The sequence below is a fragment of the Budorcas taxicolor genome, chromosome 22 (genome assembly GCF_023091745.1).
Source record: "Budorcas taxicolor isolate Tak-1 chromosome 22, Takin1.1, whole genome shotgun sequence".
Classification (NCBI taxonomy): domain Eukaryota; kingdom Metazoa; phylum Chordata; class Mammalia; order Artiodactyla; family Bovidae; genus Budorcas; species Budorcas taxicolor.
The window spans coordinates 8,114,924-8,138,756 of NC_068931.1; the positions used below are offsets into that span (position 1 = coordinate 8,114,924).

Genomic DNA, 23,833 nt, shown 5'->3' on the forward strand with positions numbered 1-23,833 from the left:
CAGGGGAGAGAATTTCAGGGGCCAAAAATTAAAGCAAATCTACTTCTAAATTGTCTTTAGATTTATCTAAAAACATCACTTTTCCAACAAAGGTCCATCTGGTCAAGGCTATGGTTTTTCCAGTAGTCAAGTATGGATGTGAGAGTTGGACTATGAAGAAAGCTGAGCGCCAAAGAATTGATGCTTTTGAACTGTGGTGTTGAAGAAGACTTTTGAGAGTCCCTTGGACTGCTAGGAGATCTAACCAGTCCATCCTAAAGGAAATCAGTCCTGAATATGCATTAGGAGGACTGATGTTGAAGCTGAAGCTCTAATACTTTGGCCACCGGATGCGACTCATTAGAAAAGATCCTAATGCTGGAAAGATTGATGGTGGGAGAAGGGGATGACAGAGGATGAAATGGTTGGATGGCATCACTGACTCAATGGACATGAGTTTTAGCAAACTCCAAGAGATGGCGAAGGATAGGGAAGCCTGGTGTAATACAGTCCATGGGGTCACAAAGAGTCAGACACACCTGAGTGACTGAACAACAACAAAAACTCCCCAAATACTGAAATGGCACTGGTCCCTTAGTCTACAGCAAAAATCGAGAGAAAATTGAGCCAAAAGTGGTGTAGTTACCACAACAGGCTTACTCTATACTAAGGACTATATATCTAGGACGTCTTTCTGTATATGTTTGTTTGTGTGTGTGTTCTAATACATTTATTAGAACCCACTCTAATATTCTTGCCTGGAAAATTCTATGGACAGAGGAGCCTGGCAGGTGACAGTCCATGAGGTCACAACGAGTTGGACATGACTGAGTGACTAACACACACACATATATACTGTATATCTATGCTGCTATTCGTTAGCAGCGCTCTAAATTATTCCTTTTTGCAGATGCCAACATCAAATTTAAAATATATGTAATGCAGCAACTAGGACTATAGTTTTCTGATTCACATCCTGGCTCTAGCACTTACTAATTATGGGCATCATCCCAGCTTCCCTGTGCCTTTATTTCATCACCTCTAAGATGGGAACGACTGTCTATTACAAGTTCTGTGAGAATTGCTGTGAGATTGAAATGAAGCCACAGCATAGAACACAGTGCTGGAAACACAACGCATGCGCGGCTGCCGAGTTGCTTCAGTCCTGTCAGACTTCTCGCGATCCTATGGACTGCAGAATTCCAGGTTCGTACGTCCGTGGGATTCTCCAGGTATCCCAGGTGAGAATACTGGAGTGGGCTGCCATTTCCTTCTCCAGGGGATCTTCCTGATTAACCTGCGTCTCTTGTGTCTCTTGCATCAGCAGGCAGGTTCTTTACCACTAGCTCCACTTGGACACCAACCATCATTAAAAGGATTTAATCTGTTGCTTGGAGTCACAGAGCAAATAATTGGCTGAACGGGATTCATCTGTTTCCTCTGCTTACTTTCTTAGAAGATGGAGAACTTCTCCTGGAAATATGATTGTGCATATTATGAGCCAATATTAACTAGACAGCACAGATGTTTAATAAATTATTTACACCTAGGTTGAATTTTACTCCCCTAGTTATGCTTTTGGAGAAGGCAATGGCATCCCACTCCAGTACTCTTGCCTGGAAAATCCCATGGATGGAGGAGCCTGGTGGGCTGCAGTCCAGGGGGTCGCTAAGAGTCGGACACGACTGAGCGACTTCACTTTCACTTTTCACTTCCATGCATTGGAGAAGGAAATGGCAACCCACTCCAGTGTTCTTGTCTGGAGAATCCCAGGGACAGGGGAGCCTGGTGGGCTGCTGTCTGTGGGGTCGCACAGAGTTGGTCACAAATGAAGTGACTTAGCAGCAGCAGCAGCAGTTATGCTTTAGTTAGATTTTAACACCTTATCCCTATATGGGAAAACTTCCCCAATATAATACATGGAAGTTCACATTAATTATCATAGTCTATAAACAAAGTATTGTGGAAATAGGGAGATGGCAATTCCAATGTGAATGGCTTTATTTCACTTTTATATGATTCAAGAGTGATAGTGATAAACATGAGTGATTTTTTTGCTTCCCAGTTGGGTCAGTTCAGTTCAGTTCAGTTGCTCAGTCATGTCCAACTCTTTGAGACCCCATGGACTGCAGCATGCCAGGATTCCCTGTCCATCACCAACCCCTGGAGGTGCTCAAACTCATGTCCATCGAGTTGGTGGTACCAACCAACTGTTTTGTCCTCTGTCGTCCCCTTCTCTTCCTGCCCTCAATCTTTCCCAGCATCAGGGACTTTTCCAATGAATCAGTTCTTTGTATCAGGTGGCCAAAGGATTGGAGCTTCAACTTCAACATCAGTCCTTCCAATGAATATTTAGGACTGATTTCCTTTAAAATGGACTGGCTGGATCTCCTTGCAGTCCAAGGGACTTCCAAGAGTCTTCTGCAACACCACAGTTCAAAAGCATCAGTTCTTCAGTGCTCAGCTTTCTTTATGGTCCAACTCTCACATCCATCCATGACTACTGGAAAAACCATAGCTTTGACTAGATGGACCTTTGTCAGCAAAGTAATGTCTCTGCTTTTTAATATGTTGTCTAGGTTTGTCATAGCAACAAACCTATAAATTCTTATCTTCCTGAAGTTCACAAGTGAGAGCTGGCCTCAAGGTCAATGGTTTTGTTTGTTTGTTTTTACACTTGTATCCCTTAAACACTAACAATAGTTGCTGCACCTAGTAGTTGTTCAGATCTCTGAATCTCAAGTTTCTTTGTGTCATTATGCAATTTCCATTCAATGTCTGCAAGCTCTTGATCTGAAGAGGCCATGGGGACTAATTTGCTGCTTACGTCTGCCTCACTATTTATAAATGATATTAGTATGATTTAGTGAATGATGACTATGTCGTTAGAAGTAGTCCACCTAAACACAGAAAAATATAGCTTGAAGCAAACGGCAACAGAGTATTTAAACACAGAATCCTATTGCTCATTTCATAGCATTTTTCTTGACACACTAAAGAAAGATGCTTTTGGCTGCAGACAGTAACAGGCAGCTTTGTGATATATTCTGCCCCAAAATTATAGTTATCAAAACAAATAAATCCTTCAGATGTCAATGTGATGTACATCCATAATACAAAGCTGGAATTCACAGGAGACAAAGGTTATCAAACAGTGGACTAGATATAATTCTCCAGTCTCTATTTTCTTTCCTTATACAGCTGGTGAACGTCATAAAGATACAGTGATAGCTTTATAAGTTAATAAGAAGGTGTGGGCCTGGAAAAAACAAAAAATAGGAAAGACTTAAGAAATTTAATAGGATTTCCCATGAGACATTTCTTAGCATAGTACCAGGCTCAGTGGATCGTGTTTCTAGCATCTAAATCTGTTGAAATGTGAAAAATTCAAAAGGGAAATTAACATAGTATGTTTTATTTGCAAGTCATAAAATTAAAATAGTATATTTAATCATTATTAGATTATTATAATATTATATTTTTTTATCTTCTACTGCCTGTGTGCTCAGTTGTGTCCGACTCTTTGTAACCCTATGGACAGTAGCCCACCAGGCTCCTCTGTCAGTGGGATTCTCCAGGCAAGAATACTAAAGTGGGTTTCCATTACTTCCTCCAGGGAATCTTCCCAACCAAGGGATGGAACCCAAATCTCCTGCATTGGCAGGTAGATTCTTTACTACTGAGTCACCTGGGAAGCCCCATAATATTTTAATATCATTATAAAATAATAATATTTTCCTATTAAAAAATTATATGCTCCCAATAAAGAAACACAAGTACAACAGGATAAATTTTAATGATATTATTTTAAATATATATATATATATATATTTTTAATTTTTATTTTTACTTTATTTTACTTTACAATATTGTATTGGTTTTGCCATACATTGACATGAATCCACCACGGGTGTACATGAGTTCCCAAACATGAACCCCTCTCCCACCTCCCACCTCATATCATCTCTCTGGATCATCCCCGTGCACCAGCTCCAAGCATCCTGTATCCTGCATCGAACATAGACTGGCGATTCGTTTCTTACATGATAGTATACATGTTTCAATGCCATTCTCCCAAATCATCCCACCCTCTCCCTCTCCCTCAGAGTCCAAAAGTCTGCTCTACACATCTGTGTCTCTTTTGCTGTCTCGCATACAGGGTCATCATTACCATCTTTCTAAATTCCATATATATGTGTTAGTATACTGTATTGGTGTTTTTCTTTCAGGCTTACTTCACTCTGTATATCGGCTCCAGTTTCATCCATCTCATTAGAACTGATTCAAACTATTCTTTAGAACTGTATTCTTTTCAGTGGCAGTCATTTTCTCTTTCAAAACATGTGATTGGTAACAACATAGTTTGTGCGAAACTAATATGTGCCAGCCATCATCTTTTCTTGTTTAGGAATTAATTATTTCTCATAAGTGAAATTTCCAAATAACTGAAGTTTGTATCTTTCATTAAATCTATTTTCACATATTCCAGCATCAGACTTCACTTCTTATTTTTTTCAGTTGACTCCATTGAGTATCTCAGCTCTACATCCTTGAACTCCATCCCAACTACCAATCTACTGCTGATTCTACCTTAGTTTCAAACTCAGTCACCCCCTCATGGCCCCACTCTCATCCTTATTCAGTTTAAACGCTAATGTCAACCATGATAATCACCCCAGACCCCCAAAGTCAACTTCCTTGACTCTCTCCCTTGCTGCTTCTTATTCACTTGCCAAAACAAGACAGAAAAATACATACATTCCTAAGCACTCTGAATAGAGAGAAAAAGAGAAAGGCATACAATTAAATGTTAGTAATGAAAAGAGAACTATACAAATGAAAGGAAATTAGAATAATAAGTTACATATTAATAAGAGCTAACACTAACAAGCACTTATGAAGCCCAGTTAACCTGCTCAGTGATCAACAATTTTAGTACTTTATGTAACTGTCCTTTTAAAGATGACAAGGGCAAGGTTTGTGAAAGGGAAGTTCCTTTCTCCCAAACACACGACTAGAAAGGGAGAATGGCACTGAAACGTGTATACTATCATGTAAGAAATGAGTTGCCAGTCTAGGTTTGATACAGGATACAGGATGTTTGGGGCTGGTGCACTGGGATGACCCAGAGAGATGATATGGGGAGGGTGGTGGGACGGGGGTTCATGTTTGGGAACTCATGTACACCTGTGGTGGATTCATGTCAATGTATGACAAAACCAATACAATATTGTAAAGTAAAAAAAATAAAAAATAAAGAGCAAAACAAACAAAACAAACAAACAAACAAACAAACAAATAAAGATAGGAAAGCCATTTTTCAAAAAAAAAAAAAAAAAAAGAAAGTAGAAAGCCAGTATTTGAACTCAGGCAGTTGATGACAGAGGCTGTGGTCTTGCCTGGTCAGATACAAAGAACTCTGAAAACCAGGATAAAACAAACAGTGTTTCAGGAAAATAAAATTACCACAATGCCTGCAGCTGGAAGCAGAATGCCTGCCTGGCCAAGAAGTCTATAAACAAAGTAACATGGTTTCAGAAGCAACATGGAAATAATATTTCACTTGTTTTCTAAACTGTTGGAGAGCTTAAAAACATGAATACTTGGACATTCATTTTTATGAACATTGATAATATTCTGATATCAAAGCCTGTCTAGGAAAGCAACAAAAATTCATAGACCCCCCCTCAACTGTGAATATAGTTGTAAAAATCCTGTTAACAGAAAATTGAATTTATCCATTAAGAATAATGCTTCAACATGTCCAGTTGGGTCTGACTCTTGAAACATAAAGATAATATTCACTACCATTTGTCAAATGCTTAATATGTACCAGGTGCTGTTCTTTTGATACTAAATCGTTATTACCCCATGAGGTGAAATTGTTATTGGTCCCTTTTACAGAGGAGGAATTGGGATGCAGGGAGCATCTGAACTCAGACAGGGTGGCTCCAGAGTATGATTTTGGCCATGACTTTGCAGGAAATATATTATCATAGTTCATCCTATTAACTGTTTGAGGGAAAAGAGCCATGTAATTACACTGCTGACTTTGAGGGAATCGACATATTTTAAGAACATGACTTTTCTATCAGAAATAGAGCATAATACAGCTCTGTAGTGATATAAAATGAAGGAACTAGGATCACAGAAGATCACAAATATGACAATGAGGAAAAATAGCAACTTTCCAAAGACTAGAGGATGAAACACAGTTTTACAAATTTCAAAAGTATGTAAAATAATAAGCCATGATTCTAGAAATAAATGTAAACATAATAAACCTATAATTCACAAATGTTTAATAACTAAAACATGTAATTACAATTTCAGGGATTATACAACGGCAGCCAAAAGTATGTGTCACCTATTTACAGTGTATTTGATTTATTTATTCCTGAAGGCGGTTGTTGGGGTCAGTGGCTTATAATATTATTACTTACATTTTTGTTTATGTATGTCATTTTAATAATATATATTAATATTCTAATAAAGTAATAAAATATTATTAAAATAATATTCTAATAAAGTAATAAAATCAATACAGACAAATTAAACAACTTTTTAGACAATAAAGATAAAAGAGAACATCATTGATATTTCTTAACCAAAACAAAGTCATAAATATGAATTTCAGTATTTCATGTTTTATGACACACAGACATATTTGGGTGTATATGTGCCTGTGTGTTTGCATGTGTTTATACACTTGTTCAAAATATTGGATCACCTTATAGTACACTTTATGAACTGCATTATTCACTTAATAAATGATCTCCATCTTTTCAAGTTAATCAATACAAATTTACATCATCAGGTTTAATTGCTGCAAATTATTTTTTTTAAATCATTGACAAACTAGTGGACAATTACTGTATTAAGTTTTATGTTTCATTAAAAAGCACTGTAGTGATCTTCCTTGAACATAAATTTGTCTATATCCTAAATTTGATCCATGGTGCTTATTTGCTTATAACTTGATATCTTTACTGGCAAATCCCTATTTTAGAGGTTACTTGTGGGACTCCTGAGAAATTATGTGCCACTGAAGGAGAATTACCAATACTGAGTCATTTTAGATAAACTTTTGGGCTTGCAATGTTCAGAATCACAAAAGTGGTAGAATGTTACAAAAATTCCAGGGAGGGCAGGAAAGGAAGCCTAGGAGAAGAAGTCTCCTAGACATTTTTCTTTTCTGGCATTTGAATATTTCTAAAATTAATGACTTTTTACTGAAAGCTTTGAATTCTGTTTCCCTAGTTTGTAGGAGCCCAGGAACTGTCTGCTTCTCCCAAGGCACAGCTGTGAGGAGCAAGGCATGTCCCATGTTCATTATAGAGATGAACAAAGGCTCCCAGGTCTTGAAAGCTTTCTCCTCATTCCTTCTTTTTGTGGTACTTCCTTGCTCCTTAAAAGAAAAGCTATGATCAATCTAGACAGTGTATTAAAAAGCAGTGACATTCCTTTGTTGACAAAGTTCTGTCTAGTCAAAGCTATGGCTCTTCCAGTAGTCAAGTATAGATGTAAGAGTTGGACTATAATGAAAGCTGAGCACCACAGAATTGATGCTTTTGAACTGTGGTGTTGGAGAAGACTCTTGAGAGTCTCTTGGACTGCAGGGAGATCAAACTAGTCAATCCTAAAGGAAATCAACTCTGAATATTCAATGGAAGGAGTGATGCTGAAGCTGAAACTCCAATACTTTGACCACCTGATGCAAAGAACTGGACTCTTTTGAAAAGACCTTGATGTTGGGAAAGATTGAAGGTGGGAGGAGAAGGGGACAACAGAGGATGAGATGGTTGGTTGGCATCACTGACTTAATGGACATCAGTTTGACCAAGCTCCGGGAGTTGGTGATGGACAGGAAGGACTGGCATGCTGCAGTCCATGGGGTCACAAAGAGTCGGAAACAACTGAGTGACTGAACTGAGTTTCTCTGTCTCATAAGCTGAAATATGCACTTGAATATTTGTTCTATTTTGTTTAGTGCTTACTTCTATTTTCAGTACATAAAGCAGCCTTATTTTTGGAGACAGGAAGCCTGTATCCCTTTGATAATCAGAAAAAAAAGTTTTCAAAAAATAACTTTAATTTGCTCCATTTGGACATGTTCGAAACAGCATCCAAACTCTGGAGCTCCTCTCAGCTATTTCCATTCCTCTTCCTCTGCTCCCAAAACTCCTTTGAAAACATGAAGAAATTTCATCATTTCTTGTTTACGTTTATATTCGAAATTATTTTTTCTCTCCACTGATCTGTTGAAAGCCATTCAAAGCCCTCCACAAATGACAGATTATATATATAAAATATGGAAATATATATATGTATATAGGGATGTCTTTACTTCTAAAAAATGTTCTTTTATTCTTTATTCATTTATTCAGTTGTGCTGGGTCTTTGATCTCTGTTGCGGCGTGTGGGATCTTTAGTTTCAGCATATGTGATCCAGTTCCCTGACGAGGGATCAAATCCAGGCCCCCTCCATTGGGAGCACAGAGTCTTAGCCACAGGACCATCAAGGAAGTCCCTAATGACATATATATATGTCATATAAATGTGTGACATAATGACATATATATATTTCTTAAATATAAATATATATATATTTAAACCTGATTTGGAAGAGCTCTGCATTAGTAGTAGGACTGCCAACTAAACGGGCTGGGTGGTTTAATGGTGTGTGTGCTCAGTCATGCCTGACTCTTTGTGACCCCTTGGATGGTAGTCCACCAGGCTCCTCCGTCCATGGGATTCTCCAGGCAAGAATATTGGAGTGGGTTGCCATTTCCTTCTCCAGGAGATCTTCCCCACCCAGGGATCAAACCTGTGTCTCCCACGTCTCCTGCATTAGTGTGTGGATTCCCTACCACTGAGCCACCGTTGAACATTAATTGCTTAAAACATTTTCTAGAAAGCTTAAAGAAGACAGTCTTACATATTTTTAAGCCTTTTTTTTTTTTTTACTGAGATGAGTTGCCTCTTTAAGAAACATACTCAGTCCTAAGTCTTCATTCAGCACTTCAAATTAAAATTTTTTTCTGAATAAAAATATTCAAACCACTTTTCTGCTTCAAAGATTTCAAAAGTCTGGCGCCCAATTATAGATGGCTTGCTATCTCAGAAAGAACAGTTCCATATAACAGAATAACATATGGTACAATTTTGGAGTGACACATCAAAGGTAATAGTCTTTATGTAATCCTGAATATAAAGCAAAAGTACATTTTCTTAATGTGCAGGAATAAGGAATGACAACGATGCCTTCCCATCTGATCATTTTCCAGCTGACACCCTGTGGTAATTGTTCATAAAACTTAAAAAATATTTTGTGTAGTCTTGCCGGGAGAGCAGTTAGTTCTAACTTTCTGCAGCTTGATTGACTTTGGGGGGAATCTACTTGGTTTGCTCCAAGAAAGAGCATGAGAGCTGGATAGGGCTTCACGGTATGAAATGATGGGTAGAGAACCACGCAGAGGCAGCCCCTCTGAGGGGCAGTGTGCTGGACCCAAAGATGGCATGACAGGGTGAGACAGGGTCCTGACCCAGCAGATGGCCAGTTAGCTGAAGCTCATTTTAGTGTGTACAAAGTTCAAAAGTAGGGATCTAAAGCGGATGAGGGCCTCCCAGGTGGCGCTAGTGGCAAAGAACTCACCTGCTAACGCAGGAGATGTAAGGGACTCTGGTTCTATCCCTGGGTTGGGAAGATCCCCTGGAGGAGGAACTGGCAACCCATTCCAGTATTCTTTCCTGGAGAAGCCCATGAGTAGAGCCTGGTGGGCTACAGCCCACGGGGTCAAAAACAGTTAGACACGACTGAAGTGACTAAACAAAGGGGTGAAGGAGAGGGTGGGACGAATTGAGAGATTAGCACTGACATGTATACACTATCGTTTGTAAAATAGTCAGCTAGTGGGGAGCTGCTGTATAGCACAGGAGCTCAGCTCGGTGCTCTGGGATGACTTAGAAGGGAGGGGTGGGAGAGGGAGGGAGGCTCAAGAGGAAGTGGATGTATGTATACATAGAGCTGATTCATGCTGCACAGCAGAAGCCAATACAACACTGCAAAGCGATTATACTCCAATAAAAATAACTTTTCATTTCTCTTAAAAAAAGAAAGTAGAGCCAGGGTAAAACTGAAAAAGCAAGCCACTGGAATTGGAACTTAAACAGAAGACTCTAGGGATATGTGTTAGGTTTTATTCTCCAGTTACCAATTTCTAGAGTTTATCAGTCTTGGGTGAATAAAGCAGGATATGTCAGTATCACACATGTTACACTTAATGGTGCAGGCTTCTGTTGTTGTTCAGTCTCTAAGTCTCGTCCAACTCTTTGTGACCCATGGACTGCAGCACACCAGGCTTCCCTGTCCTTCACCGTCTCCTGGAGTTTGCTCACACTCGTGTCCATTGAGTCAGGGATGCCATCCAGTTATTACATCCTCTGCTTAATATAACTGTTAATCAGCTTATACATTTTCTTCTCATAACAAACTAATTTGTCTTTGTTTTCAATGTCTCAAATCAAAGAACCTCTTTCAGGTGATGGTGCGTTAGTCCCATTCTCCTTCAGTCAGTTCAGCTGCTCAGTTGTGTCCGACTTTTTGAGACCCCATGGACTGCAGCACGCTGTGGAGTCGCAAAGAGTCGGGCACGATTGAGGGACTGAACTGACTGAAGGTGAATGGGACTAATGTAGTCATCTTAAATGGCATCAACTCACCGCAGCCACAATTCTAGTGTCTTTGAAGGGACTGCTCTGGACTGAATCTACAAGACCACCCCACTTATCTCCAATACACATCAGTACCTTGACACTGTAGAGTAACAAGTCATTAAATTTTGCTTAAACCAGTTCTATCTGATTTGTTAACTAGCATACCAACCTTATAAAGCCATGTCCAAATTTTACAAGATGCATATAGTCTTGTTATGAGAGGGTGCAACTGGAAGTTTGGCCTTTTTATTCCATGTGAATCCGAAGGAGCATTAAAAATTCAAAGTCTCATTACACTGTCACTGCTACACAGCGTTTCACTTTCTCTAAGGAAATAACTTGGAGATCACAATACATTTCAGATCACATAGGGCCACTAGCTTCTGGTTTTTAAATCACTTCTTCCAAATCTCATAGCAGGATAGCTAAGAACCAGATGGTTATAAATGGGCAATTCTATTCCGCAGTGACTGAGTCAGCTACAAATATAAGTTGTTAGAACTTCATTCAAGTTGTCTTTTGTATCAAACAATCGATAAACCAAAAAGTCTCCCATTATCCCCAAAGTAAAAAGACTGCTCATAAAAGAGCCTTCCTGACATCACTTGAACTTGAGGAAGTATGTTTATCCACAGACCATGTGACTGAGCAACTGCAGGGAACTTTTTTCTAATGTCACACCCTGATGTGACTTCTTAAAGTGTTAGTCACTCCATCGTGTCTGACTCTTTGCGACCCCATAGACTGTAGCCCACCAGGCTCCTCTGTCCATGGGATTTTCCAGGGAAGAATACTGGAGTGGGTTGCCATTTCCTTCTCCAGGGGATCTTCCTAAACCAGGGATCAAACCTGGGTCTCCTGCATTGCAGGCAGATTCTTTACCATCTGAGCCACCAGGGAAGTTGACTACTTAAATGCAATACTGCCGGGAGCCATCACGGGAGATCCCACCCATGACAAGGTCATGTGGAAGAGAACTGTTAAACAAGGCTTCAGAACTCAACGGGCTCCCTAGGCTTTTTCGAGCATCTACCCCCAAACCAGAATCTGTCTGTTTTACTATTTCATGACTTTCACCAACTCCTCTGACATTAACAGGGGGCTTTTCCTGACCACCTTTCTCTGGAGAAAATTAAGTTAGGGCTATAGCTAATAAGTCTCCTGGACATGAGAGGAATATTTCCAATCAAAACCCCTCTGTTAGCATTTTAGCTTGCCTGGCAGATATATCCAGACTCTTGCAGCTACACATGTGATTATTTATAGCCTCCCAACTGTGAGAGGCACGGAAAGCCTAAAACATAGAGCCTTTCAAAGAGTTAAAAGTTATTAGAGTAGTGCTAATGTAGGATTTCATTATTGGGCCAATGCTTGTTGCTAAGTCCCCATATCTCTTATCCACTGTGCACCTGGGAGTGCATTAGTTAACATAGTTGGAAAGTAAGAAAAACAAGTGTAGCCTTGAAATTAACCACATCAAACTTTTGAGCTAACTGGTTCTTTCTTGTAACTTGCTGCACCTTTGCTCTGTGAGAAATGTAACTTGTTTAATACTTTTTGAGGCTGACATAGATTAGAAATATAAGAAAAAACATTTCAAAGGAAAATAAGTTTTCTGGTTGAGAAGCCTTTATCAAAAGAGGGTCATAAAATGTTCACAGGCCTCCAAGGCCAGAAGATAATGTACACAATATTGCTTATGGGAAAGATTTGCAGAAAAAATCCTGGTTTCGATAAAGACAAAACAGATGTAATGTTTGGGCTGACTCTGTATGACTTTGCATCTTTCATTTCCCTCTATGTACAAGTAAAGGTATAAAAGACCCTTTTGAAAATAAAAACAATGGGGCTCGCTTGAAGAAGCTTGGTCACCCCATGTTTTTCTTTTTTCTCTTTTTTTTCTCTCTTACTTTCTTTTTCCAGGCTGATCCCTTGGAGCATAGAGGCTCCCTGCGTTCACTTAGCTGCCCGGGTTTCTAACACCTGAACGGGAAGATGCTCTGCGTCTTCGCTCCCTCGGGAGACTGGGAGGGCACCTGTGGCCTCCGTGAACAGGGTGAACTTCTTGTCTAGAAGTTTTATTGGCTTTCTATGTAAACCAAGGAATATCAGCCTCTGTCTCTCCTCTATTTTCTTATCTACAATATTCTTTCCTTATCTCTCTCTAAATCAATTGCGGACGCCATTTTTCCTTCAGGTTCCCCTGGGTCCTACAGGGGCTGGACCCCGGCACAATACAATTGATATCCTCCTTACTGGATAAATACCAGCTGTTATTTTAAGCTCTGCAAACCAGAGTTTAACAACGGAAAGTCATATTTGACTATGAACTGAACAATCATCAGAATTTGTTAGTTGTTGCACTAGCTTACTTTTATCAAATTAAATTTAATACTACAAGCTTGAAAACTTCTATAACTTGGGGCCATACTTGAGGAGACTTTTCTTCATCCTTAAGCAGAAGTTGAGCCCTATATTATTATTATCCTATTATTATAACTGCAATTTAATTACTATTAAGTAATCTACATGGTTCAGAGGAGTTCTTAATCAGGAAATTAGAAAACATCAAATAAAAAGCATTTTTGGTAAAATAACACACACATATTTTATTATAATATTAATGAATAGTAATTGGAGTTTATAGTAGTCCAAGAACATATTCTTACTCCAGTGCTTCTAAACCTTTAATGCAGATGCGTAACCAGTTCATTTCTAATGTTCACAGGTCCGATGCCACAGGTAGGAGGCAATACAGGTTTTGCAACTGCATATACAATAAAAATGTTAGTCAAAAATGGCTTCAATGTGTGCCTATTACCTGTCAATCTAAATTCAAGAGTCATCTTTGACTGCATCTTTTTTGGACTTATTTGTGGGAGGAAAGAGTATTGGAAACCTGAGAAGCAGAAAAAACCATAGAAAATCCTCTGGAAAAAAGATGTCTTCTTAAAACAGTAATAAAATATAAGATACAGGTATATTTTACTGACAAATATAAACAATTACAGGGAAAGACATTATTTTAAAATATAATGTTTTCTTGGAAACAAACCTAAAGGATTTGGAAAATACAATGTGAATAAACTGAAACAGGTATTAAACTGATATCCAGGTATTCTAGGTACAAAGTATTACTTGTGTAAAAATTTTTAAAATTTTAATGATAAACATATCAATATATTGGATTTGGGTTTTACACAAATATTTTTCATTTTACTGTGGGAGAATTTATTCAATTATGAATATTCCATTATAAATTCTGAATGGGAGAAATTATAAAAATAACTGTATTACAGAATAAATTCAATGCTTCAAGTAATTATTTAGGAAATTAACTAGGTTGTTCAGACTTTAAATATTATTTGTTCTAAATTATTTGGAGATAACTTTTCAGATTTCATATACTGACAAAGACATAGCTGAGCTGTTTTTTCCTTTTCTCTTTTCCTTAATGAAGATAACAGAAACTATTACCCAACCTCTGGGTTTCCAACATCTAAGCAATCTGCTTATTCACCAGAAGGACTGATGCTGAAGCTGAAACTCCCATGCTTTGGCCACCTGATGCTAAAAGCTGAGTCATTTGAAAAGACCCTGATGCTGGGAAAGATTGAAGGCGGGAAGAGAAGGGGAAAACAGAGGATGAGATGGTTGGATGGCATCACTAACTTGATGGACATGAGTTTCAGTAAGCTCTGGGAGTTGGTGATGGACAGGGAGGCCTGGCGTGCTGCAGTCCATGGGTTCGCAAAGAGTCAGAGACGACTGAGCGACTGAACTGAACTGAAGCAATCTGCTCTTTTAGTCACTAGGAAATGTACATACTCCAAAAAAAGAAGAATGAACAAAGGCTTTCTTTTCAGGGAATAGCAAATGCAGAAATTTTCATTTGTATTCAAGAATGTATTACTCACAGCAGTTACAGCAGACCTGGCGGGCCGTGGTGATTTGCACAGACACACAGGACACTGATCACCATCCCCCACTCACCGTCACAACACAGAGCAATCTGTTACTTGGCAATTTAAGCAATTTTTCCCATGAGGCAGTCAAATTAATCCCTTAAACTTGTTTTGAAAAAGGAGAATGATACACATATTATAACAAAAATTAAGTATAAATTTTACTCATTGACTAATTCAACAAATGTTCCTTAGCACGGTGGGAGGGGAATTTTTGTGGCGCAGGGGAGAAAGACACCAGAGTCGTGTTTTCATTGAGCTTAAAATCTCACAGAGCAGAGAGATTCTGAAGAGAGTACATGAAGTCCAAGTTCCAGTGCTGGGGGTGGGGGGGCGGTGTGGAGGCATGCCATCCTAAGCTGAGAATGGAAGGAAACAGGGAAGTAACTGAGTGAAGTGTGTGTGAGGGCTCACTAGGCTGGGGGAGCCCGTGCAAGGACCACAGGTTAGGAAGGAGCAAGACACCCATGTGACCAAGTGCACACGTGTCTCTGTGCTCGTGAAGCATACACAGGCTGCATAGGTACACATTTAGATTTGTTTTTGTTGCTTGTTGTGATTACTGTCAGTTTCTTTATAGAATATTAGAATATACCACTTCCTATTTCTGCAATTCTCTCCCTACTCAGTTTTTAACTTAAAAATACATCATCATCTAGATGGCTAGTGCGAAACCGCTATGTAAGACAGGGAGCCAGCCTGGCACTCTGTGATGACTTGGAGGGGTGGGATGGGGGGAGGGGAGGGAGGTTCACAGGGAGGGGACATATATAATTATGCATGGTTTGCATTGTTGTAAGGCAGAAACCAGCACAGCATTGTAAAGCAACTTTCCTTCAATTAAAATATAAATGAAAAAATATTTCATAGATGACCTTACAAATAACTGATATAGATCTAATATTTTTTTGCAAATTTTACTGAGATAATTGTAGATTCTTACATAGTAGTAAGAAATACTACACAGAGATCCTGTGTATATTTTGCCTACGTTCCTCCAGTGTTAGTATTCTGCGAAAGTATACTACAACATCATAACCAGGAGACTGACATTGGAAGACCACTGATTTTATGCAGATTTCCTCAGTTTTACTTGTGTGTGTTATGAAGTTTGACACAATTTATCACTCGTGTGGGTTGTGTATGCACCACTATCATCAAGATCACCACTCGGTTCCAACAGAAGCTCATGTTACCCTTTTATGACCACACAGTCCTGCTCTCCACACACCCAGTTCAGTTCAGTTCAGTTCAGTCCAGTCGCTCAGTCATGTCCGACTCTTTGTGACCCCATGAACTGCAGTATGCCAGGCCTCCCTGTCCATCACCAACTCCCGGAGTTCACCCAAACTCATGTCCATCGAGTCAGTGATGCCATCCAGCCTTCTCATCCTCTATCGTCCCCTTCTCCTCCTGCCCCGAATCCCTCCCAGCATCAGAGTCTTTTCCAAGGAGTCAACTCTGTGCATGAGGTGGCCAAAGTACTGGAGTTTCAGCTTTAGCATCATTCCTTCCAAAGAAATCCCAGGGCTGATCTCTTTCAGAATGCACTGGTTGGATCTCCTTGCAGTCCAAGGGACTCTCAAGAGTCTTCTCCAACACCACAGTTCAACAGCATCAATTCTTTGGTGCTCAGCTTTCTTCACAATCCAACTCTCACATCCATACATGACCACTGGAAAAACCATAGCCTTGACTAAACAGACCTTTGTTGGCAAAGTAACGTCTCTGCTTTTGCAAATGCTATCTAGGTTGGTCATAACTTTCCTTCTAAGGAGTAAGCGTCTTTGAATTTCATGGCTTCAATCACCATCTACAGTGATTTTGGAGCCCCCCAAAATAAAGTCTGATACCGTTTCCACTGTTTCCCCATCTATTTCCCATGACATGATGGGATCAGATGCCATGATCCTAGGCCCTATCCCTAATCTCTGGCAACTAACATGTCCTCCATTTGTAAAATGCTTCATTTCACAGATGCTGTATAAATGAAATCACAGAGTGTATAATCTTTTAGGGCTGTTCTTTCTTCACTGGGCATAATTCACTTGAGATTCCTCCAGATTGCTATATGTATCAAATGTTTGCTCCTTTTTACTATTGAGGAGTAGTTCATGGGGTCGGTATACCACAGTTTGTTGAAGCATCTCTGGGCTCTTTCCAGTTCTGGACTATTATGAATAAAGCTATTATGAGCACTTTTGGTACAGGTGTGTGTTTGTGTGTGTGTGTGTGTGAGTATGTTTTCTTTTTTTCTCTTCCTGAGATACATATTCAAGAGTGCAATTGCTGGATTGTGTAATAATTACATATTTAATTTTATAAGAAGCTGCCACCCATTTTCCAGCGTGGCTGTACCACATGACATTCCTACCAGCAACGTATGAGTTGATCCAGTGTTCCTGCAACCATATGAGCATTCAGCGGTCTCACTATTTTTTTTTTTTTTCATTTTAGCCATTTAGACAGATGCATAGTGATGTCTCCTTATGGTCTAATTTGGATTTCCCTGATGACTAACTTTTCAAAAACTTCATGGTTACATTCACATATGCATGTGCCTGTGCTAAGTCACGTCAGTCGTGTCTGATTCTTGTGACCCCATAGACTGTAGCCCACCAGGCTCCTCCATGAAATTCTCCAGGCAAGAACACTGGAGTGGGTTACCATGCCCTCATCCAGGAGATCCTCCTGACCCAGGGACAGAACCCGTCTCCTGTGTCTGCTGCATTGGCAGGCAGGTTCTTTACCACTGTGCCACCTGGACACCTCACATATGCATAATTTCATACAAATGGGACAGTCTATATGCTGGATATGTTTTTCTGCTCACTGTATTTTCTTACTTTTCCTTTTTGCTTGCTGATTTTACCCATCTTCCTTTCTATCCCACTTCATTATCATCTCTTCTCACCCAGGTAATGCTTGTGAAGACACACACTCTTTCTCTTTTTCTTTTATAAAATGTGACTCAGTACATACTTCTCTGCTGGTTCTTTTGCCTGAAGAACTACACTTCACAAAATGCCTTTAAGTTAATTGGGTTATTTAGAATTCTTTCTAGTGATTGTATAATATTTCATGATAAGGATATACTAAGATTTATTCAACAATTTTCTTGATAGGCATTCAGCAATTTTGTTATCATTACACATAATGTATAATACACCAAATACATTCCCCAAAAGGTTCACTGAGTCAAGGGTATACATGTTTACAACAGCAGTTGTCAGTTTTCTTGAAAAAATAATTGAAACAATTCACATTCCCACTAACCATTATGACAGTACAATTTTATCTGCACTTTCATTCCAAATAAATGTGAGAGCTCGTTTTAATCTTGGCTTTAATCTTGTTATTTTGATTTTCACAACTCTGACTGCTTTTCAGTGTAGTCTGTTTCCATATAATTTTGTCATTTTAATAGAAGATATAGACTACTGCATCTTAGTATCTATCTAAAAAACATAACTTCCGAGGAAAAGTACTCAAATTCCTTATCAGTTTTTAAGTACTTCCTTTTTTCCCACTGGCATGCCGTGAAGTTAAGACAATTTAAAAAAGCTGTGCCATGACTTTTTAAACATTTTTACTACCATCTAAAAGCAGATTGTTACATCGACATATTAAAAATGGTTTAAAAAATAATACCCTCAAATTAATCATAATTTAAGCTAGCTGAAAACTCTCTGCAAGAATTGCACACAGAAGCATTCTTCATTTTTACACTTAGATCATGCCTCAGCTTCACTGTCAGGAAACTCTTCTCTTGGAATTTAAGGCCATGTTCTTTGAGTGAAGAGACCTTCATTTCTCAAAATTCTACCATGAAACCACCACCAATGACAAAGTAAATAAAATCTTCCAACTTCAGACTTGGGGTTTACAGCTGTGAGCCTAAATTTCAGAATTATAGCAGAAACCAACACAATGTAAAGCAACTGTTCTGCAGTTAATAATAAATAAATTAAAATAAAAAATAAATTTCAGAATTATGTAGAAACATAATTCAATATCCTTATCTGAAATAACAGCCTCCAGTACTGTCTCTGTACCCGAAACACAACTCAGGACAACTAAAAACTGTAAAACAACAGTGAAAATTGAAACATACAAACAACAGAGAAAATGATATTTTATCTGTTTTGGAAAACTAGTTTTCTGGGAGTTATTAGATTTAATCTAAGACATTATTTAAGAGCTCAGAGAAAACTGAAGTGGTCAAGTACTAAGACAGTGAACAAGAAGGCACAGATGTTAATATATGATTATTCATGGATATTAAAATATGATACTAGCAAGGCTGGGACAGGTTCTATTATCACATGGGGATTTATATTACCAGAAAGACTTTTATTCAACCACCACAGAAGTCAATTCTAAATGATGAAATGAGGTCAGATGGCAATTGAAGAAAGTATATAAAAAGGATAAAGGCATTCAAGGAAAGAGGAACACTTTGACACATTCTAATTCAATTTAGCAAAACTAAGATAAGTGTAGGTGAGTAGGTATGAGCAATTTATTTAGGCAAAGTGACCTTATCAGTCTTGAATAATATAATCCAGTAATAAATACACCTATAAACTTTAACCATAAATACAGAAGGTTTACTCCTTTTAAAAAGTTACTTAACAAAGCATCTCCTAAAAGACTTAACCATTATTTTAAATTCACATCTTTCAAAGACGTAGTGCTTTCTGCTTCCATCCAGTATAAAATGAAAACACCATTCCACTGAGAAAAATCTTTAAAAAACTATAATAAGCCAACTAATATATTACACAGTACAGGGATTCCAGGGCTTCTTGGGTGGCTCAGCTGGTAAAGAATCCGCCTGCAATGGGGGAGACCTGGGTTCAATCCCTGGGTTGGGAAGATCCCTTGGAGAAGGGAATGGCTATCCACTCCAGTATTCCAGCCCAGAGAATTCCTATGACTGTATAGTCCATGGGGTCACGAAGAGTCAGACACGACTGAGTGACTTTCACTTTTCACAGCAATTCCAAAATGAGAAACACCACGAGTTCCAAAGATAAACTGCCTAGTGTCTCAATAATGTCAGAGTGCTTTATGAACTGGGATGCTAAAATTCAATCTGAAATGTATTTAACTTGTAATACTGAGGATCTATGAAAGCAACCAATTGCTCACAGGTCTGCTCTGGAGTGTCTAGGGACCGTGGCTGTGCTCCCATGCCACACTTTTACACTGTTAACGCCTTACCACCTGCCTCCAACGGCACTTGGCAAGAGCCAGAGCACATGTCAGGAGCTTGCTCTAACAAACACCCCCACAGGCATTGTTTGCTTAATTCTCCAAGCTTGAATGGAAACCTCAGAAGTCCTCAGACCACCTGGGAACAAAACCCAGACACAGCCAGATAATAAACAGGCACCCATTAGATCTGTAGCAACAGAGAGACCAAGCTTACTAATAGTCTTCCACAGCACATTCTCACCACAATAAACCATGCAGTTCATAGGTGGATCTTAATCCATCTGGGCTATTGTCTCAGAAGCAGCTCCAGGTCTTCAAGCTGGAGACAGGGCTGTGATTGCTTACCTGATTCACACGCAAATGTCTTTGACGTTTCATCATGAAAGATAATTGCCACTGCATGCTTCTTTGTCTCTCGAGGCAGCCTGGTTATATTTTTGATGTTGTGCAGTTCAGTTACCTTGAACAAAAAACATTTTTAACTTAGCATACAGTACATGCTCTATGCTGGGTGCTCACACAAAATGATCCGTTATTACTGTCCTAAGTCACTTTCCAATGGATATTTTTACTTGTTTCTAATTAACAGGAGTCAAATACCATGCAGAATGAAAACAAAATACTTTTTTGGTGCCATCAATTGTGGTTATGCTTTGCTCAATTTTGAAAGAGTCTAAAAATTATGTAGAAGAATAACTCTGAAAGCAAGGACTCCTGTGTTTTTTAAAAATGTATCTTTTACAAACAATAGCCAGTATGACACACAGAAGAGTCTCAATAAATTTCCATTAAATACTGATTGGATTTAACATCTCAGCTGTCTTCTAAAACCCACTCATCATGCAAGTCCCTGGTAGAAATGCAGTCTAACTGACACCTGTCAATCAGCAGACAGTGACTCTAAAATTCTGGAAACATTACATATAAGCAATGGACTTCCTTCCCAGACCAAACCATAAAGTGTTCACGGACGCTTATACCCCTGATAGCCACCCTGTTCTCTCACCAAGGCTCATTCGTGATTTACGGACCCACGTTAACACCTCTACTCTTTTGGCAACTAATAATTGTAATGAACAAGTATTTTAGCTCTCAGTTGTATGGGTATAAGGCTTTCTGCTGTAACTTGTGCATTTTTATTTCTCTTCACAGTCCCTAGAAATGAGCAGTTTATCTACTTCCCCACTTACTCTGCAAATACAACTTAACGATAATAATGTGTGAGTTAATTTCTAAAATGCACTCAACATGCTACGTCAGTATTTTCTTCTAATAAAAGATCCAACAGGTTCATTTTCATTTCCATTTATATAAATACTTAAAATTTTATCTTCAAGTTTCTTTGACCTATGTGCATTGTTCACTCTCCAAGTATTTCAGAATTTTCTAGCTATTTTCTATTATTGGTTTCCAGTTTCACTGCATTCTAGTTTAATTTCATATGGTAGAGAGAAGGTATGCTACGGTTTCCATTTTTAAAAAACTGGTTATGTTCTATAGCCCAAACTACCACTCAAACTAGTGCACAATTGCACTCATCTCACATGCTAGTAATGCTCAAAATTCTCCAAGCCAGGCTTCAGCAATACGTGAACCATAAACTTCCAGATATGCAAGCTGGTTTTAGAAAAGGCAGAGGAACCAGAGATCCAATTGCCAACATCCGCTGGATTATTGAAAAAGCAAGAGAATTCCAGAAAAGACATCTATTTCTGCTTTACTGACTATGCCAAAGCATATTTTGAATATGCTTTCTGAATAGTTTAAGTCAACTTTTTGGCTTAGTTTTAAGCCGATTTTTTCACTCTTCTCTTTCATTTTCATCAAGAGGCTCTTTAGTTCTTCTCTTTCTGACATAAGGGTGGTGTCATCTCCATATCTGAGGTGTTGATATTTCTCCTGGCAAACTTGATTTCAGTTTGTGCTACTCTGCATATAAGTTAAATAAGCAGGGTGACAATATACAGCCTTAGTGTACTCCTTTCCCGATTTAGAACCAGTCTGTTCCATGTCTAGTTCTAACTGTTGCTTCTTGACCTGCATACAGATTTCTCAGGAGGCAGGTCAGGTGGTCTGGTATTCCCATCTCTTGAAGAATTTTCCATAGTTTCTTGTGATCCAAATAGTCAAAGGCTGTGGCGTAGTCAATAAGCAGAAGTAGATGTTTTTCTGGAACTCTCTCGCTTTTTTGATGATCAAATGTTGGCAATTTAATCTCTGGTTCCTCTGCCTTTTCTAAATCCAGCTTGAACATCTGGAAGTTCATGGTTCATGTACTTGACTTGGAGAATTTTGAGCATTACTTTGCTAGTGTTTGAGATGAGTGCAATTGTGTAATAGTTTGAACATTCTTTGGCATTGTCTTTCTTTGGGATTGAAATGAAAACTGACCTTTCCCAGTCTTGTGGCCACTGCTGTGTTTTCCAACTTTGTTGGCATATTGAGTGCAGCGCTTTCACAGCATCAAATTTTAGGATTTGAAATAGCTCAACTGGAATTCTATCACCTCCACTAGCTTTGTTCACAGTGATGCTTCCCAAGGCCCACTTGACTTTGCATTTCAGGATGTCTGGCTCAAGGTCAGTGATCACACCATTGTGGTTATCTGGGTCATGAAGATCTTTTTTTATACAGTTCTTCTGTGTATTCTTGCCACCTTAAGGATTCTTGCCATCTCGCGGATATGAGAGTTGGACTACAAAGAAGACTGAGTGGCGAAGAATTGATGCTTTTGAACTGTGGTGCTGGAGAAGAGTCCTGAGAGTTCCTTGGACTGCAAGGAGATCAAACGAATTGATCCTAAAGGAAATCAACCCTGAATATTCACTGGAAGGACTGATGCTGAAGGTGAGGCGCCAGTATTTGGCCATGTGATGTGAAGAGCTGACTGATTAGTTAGAAAAGACTCTGATGATGGGAAAGATTGAAGGCAGAATGAGAAGAAGGCAGCAGAGGATGAGACGGTTTGATAGCACCGCTGACTAAATGCACATAAATTTGGGCAAATTCTAGGAGACAGTAAAGGACAGGGAAGCCTGGCATGTTGCCGTCCATCAGGTCAAAAGAGCTACACATGACTCAGTGACTGAACAACAACAAAGTATGATTTTCTATATCCACATATTTTTAATTTATAGATGTCTTTACATTTATGGTGGGTTTCTTTATGACAGTGTATAGTTGCATCTTGTTTGATCCACTCTGACAATCCTCATCTTTTAATTGGTGCATTTAAGCCATTGATATTCAAAGTAAATATTGGTGTAACTGGACTAATATATAGAATATTTGTACTGGTTTTCTATTTCTTGTCCGTCTTCCCTGTTTCTATCTTATCTTTCACTCTTTTCCTGTCTTTTGTGGTTTTAATTGTGAATTTTATATGATTCCATTTTTCCTCCTTTCTGACATGTTATGACATGATGTCATATATGACATCATATATATATTTATAAATGTATACAAAATCAAATATATTGTTGATGCTATTTTGAACAAACTAAAAAATCACCCGTTAGATCAATTAAGAATAAGAAAAAATGAAACTTTTTATTTTATCTCCTCTTACACCTTTTTGATGCTTTTCCTTTCTTTATATAGATCTGAGTATCTAACCTACATTATTATTTTCTCTAAAGAAATAATTTTAACATTTTTTACAAAGTCTTACCAGCAATAAATTCAATTTTGTCTGAAAAAGTCAATTTCTGCTTCACTTTTAAAGATAATTTTACAGGGCATATAGAACTCTAGGTCGATGGGTATTTTTCATCTTAAACATTAAATATAGTTAGCTCTTGATATCCTAGGGTTCCACATTGTCAGATTCAACCAACCTTGGATTGGGTACTACTTTTACAATCCACAGTTGGTTGAATCCGAGGACATGGGACCTGCAGATATGAGACTCAGCTGTGCTTGCTATTTTATGTAAGGGTTTTAGGCATCCATGG

The 23,833-nt window shown here is 38.6% G+C and overlaps 1 protein-coding gene across 1 annotated transcript in view; it reads right to left on the bottom strand.

The window, feature by feature from the left end:
• Positions 1-23,833, bottom strand: part of DOK6 (docking protein 6) — a 391,087-nt gene that overhangs the window by 211,343 nt on the left and 155,911 nt on the right. Inside the window, exon 3 of the mRNA XM_052660529.1 lies at positions 20,226-20,340. Within this exon, the coding sequence (XP_052516489.1) occupies positions 20,226-20,340 (115 nt within the window). The remainder of the gene's footprint in view (positions 1-20,225; positions 20,341-23,833) is intronic.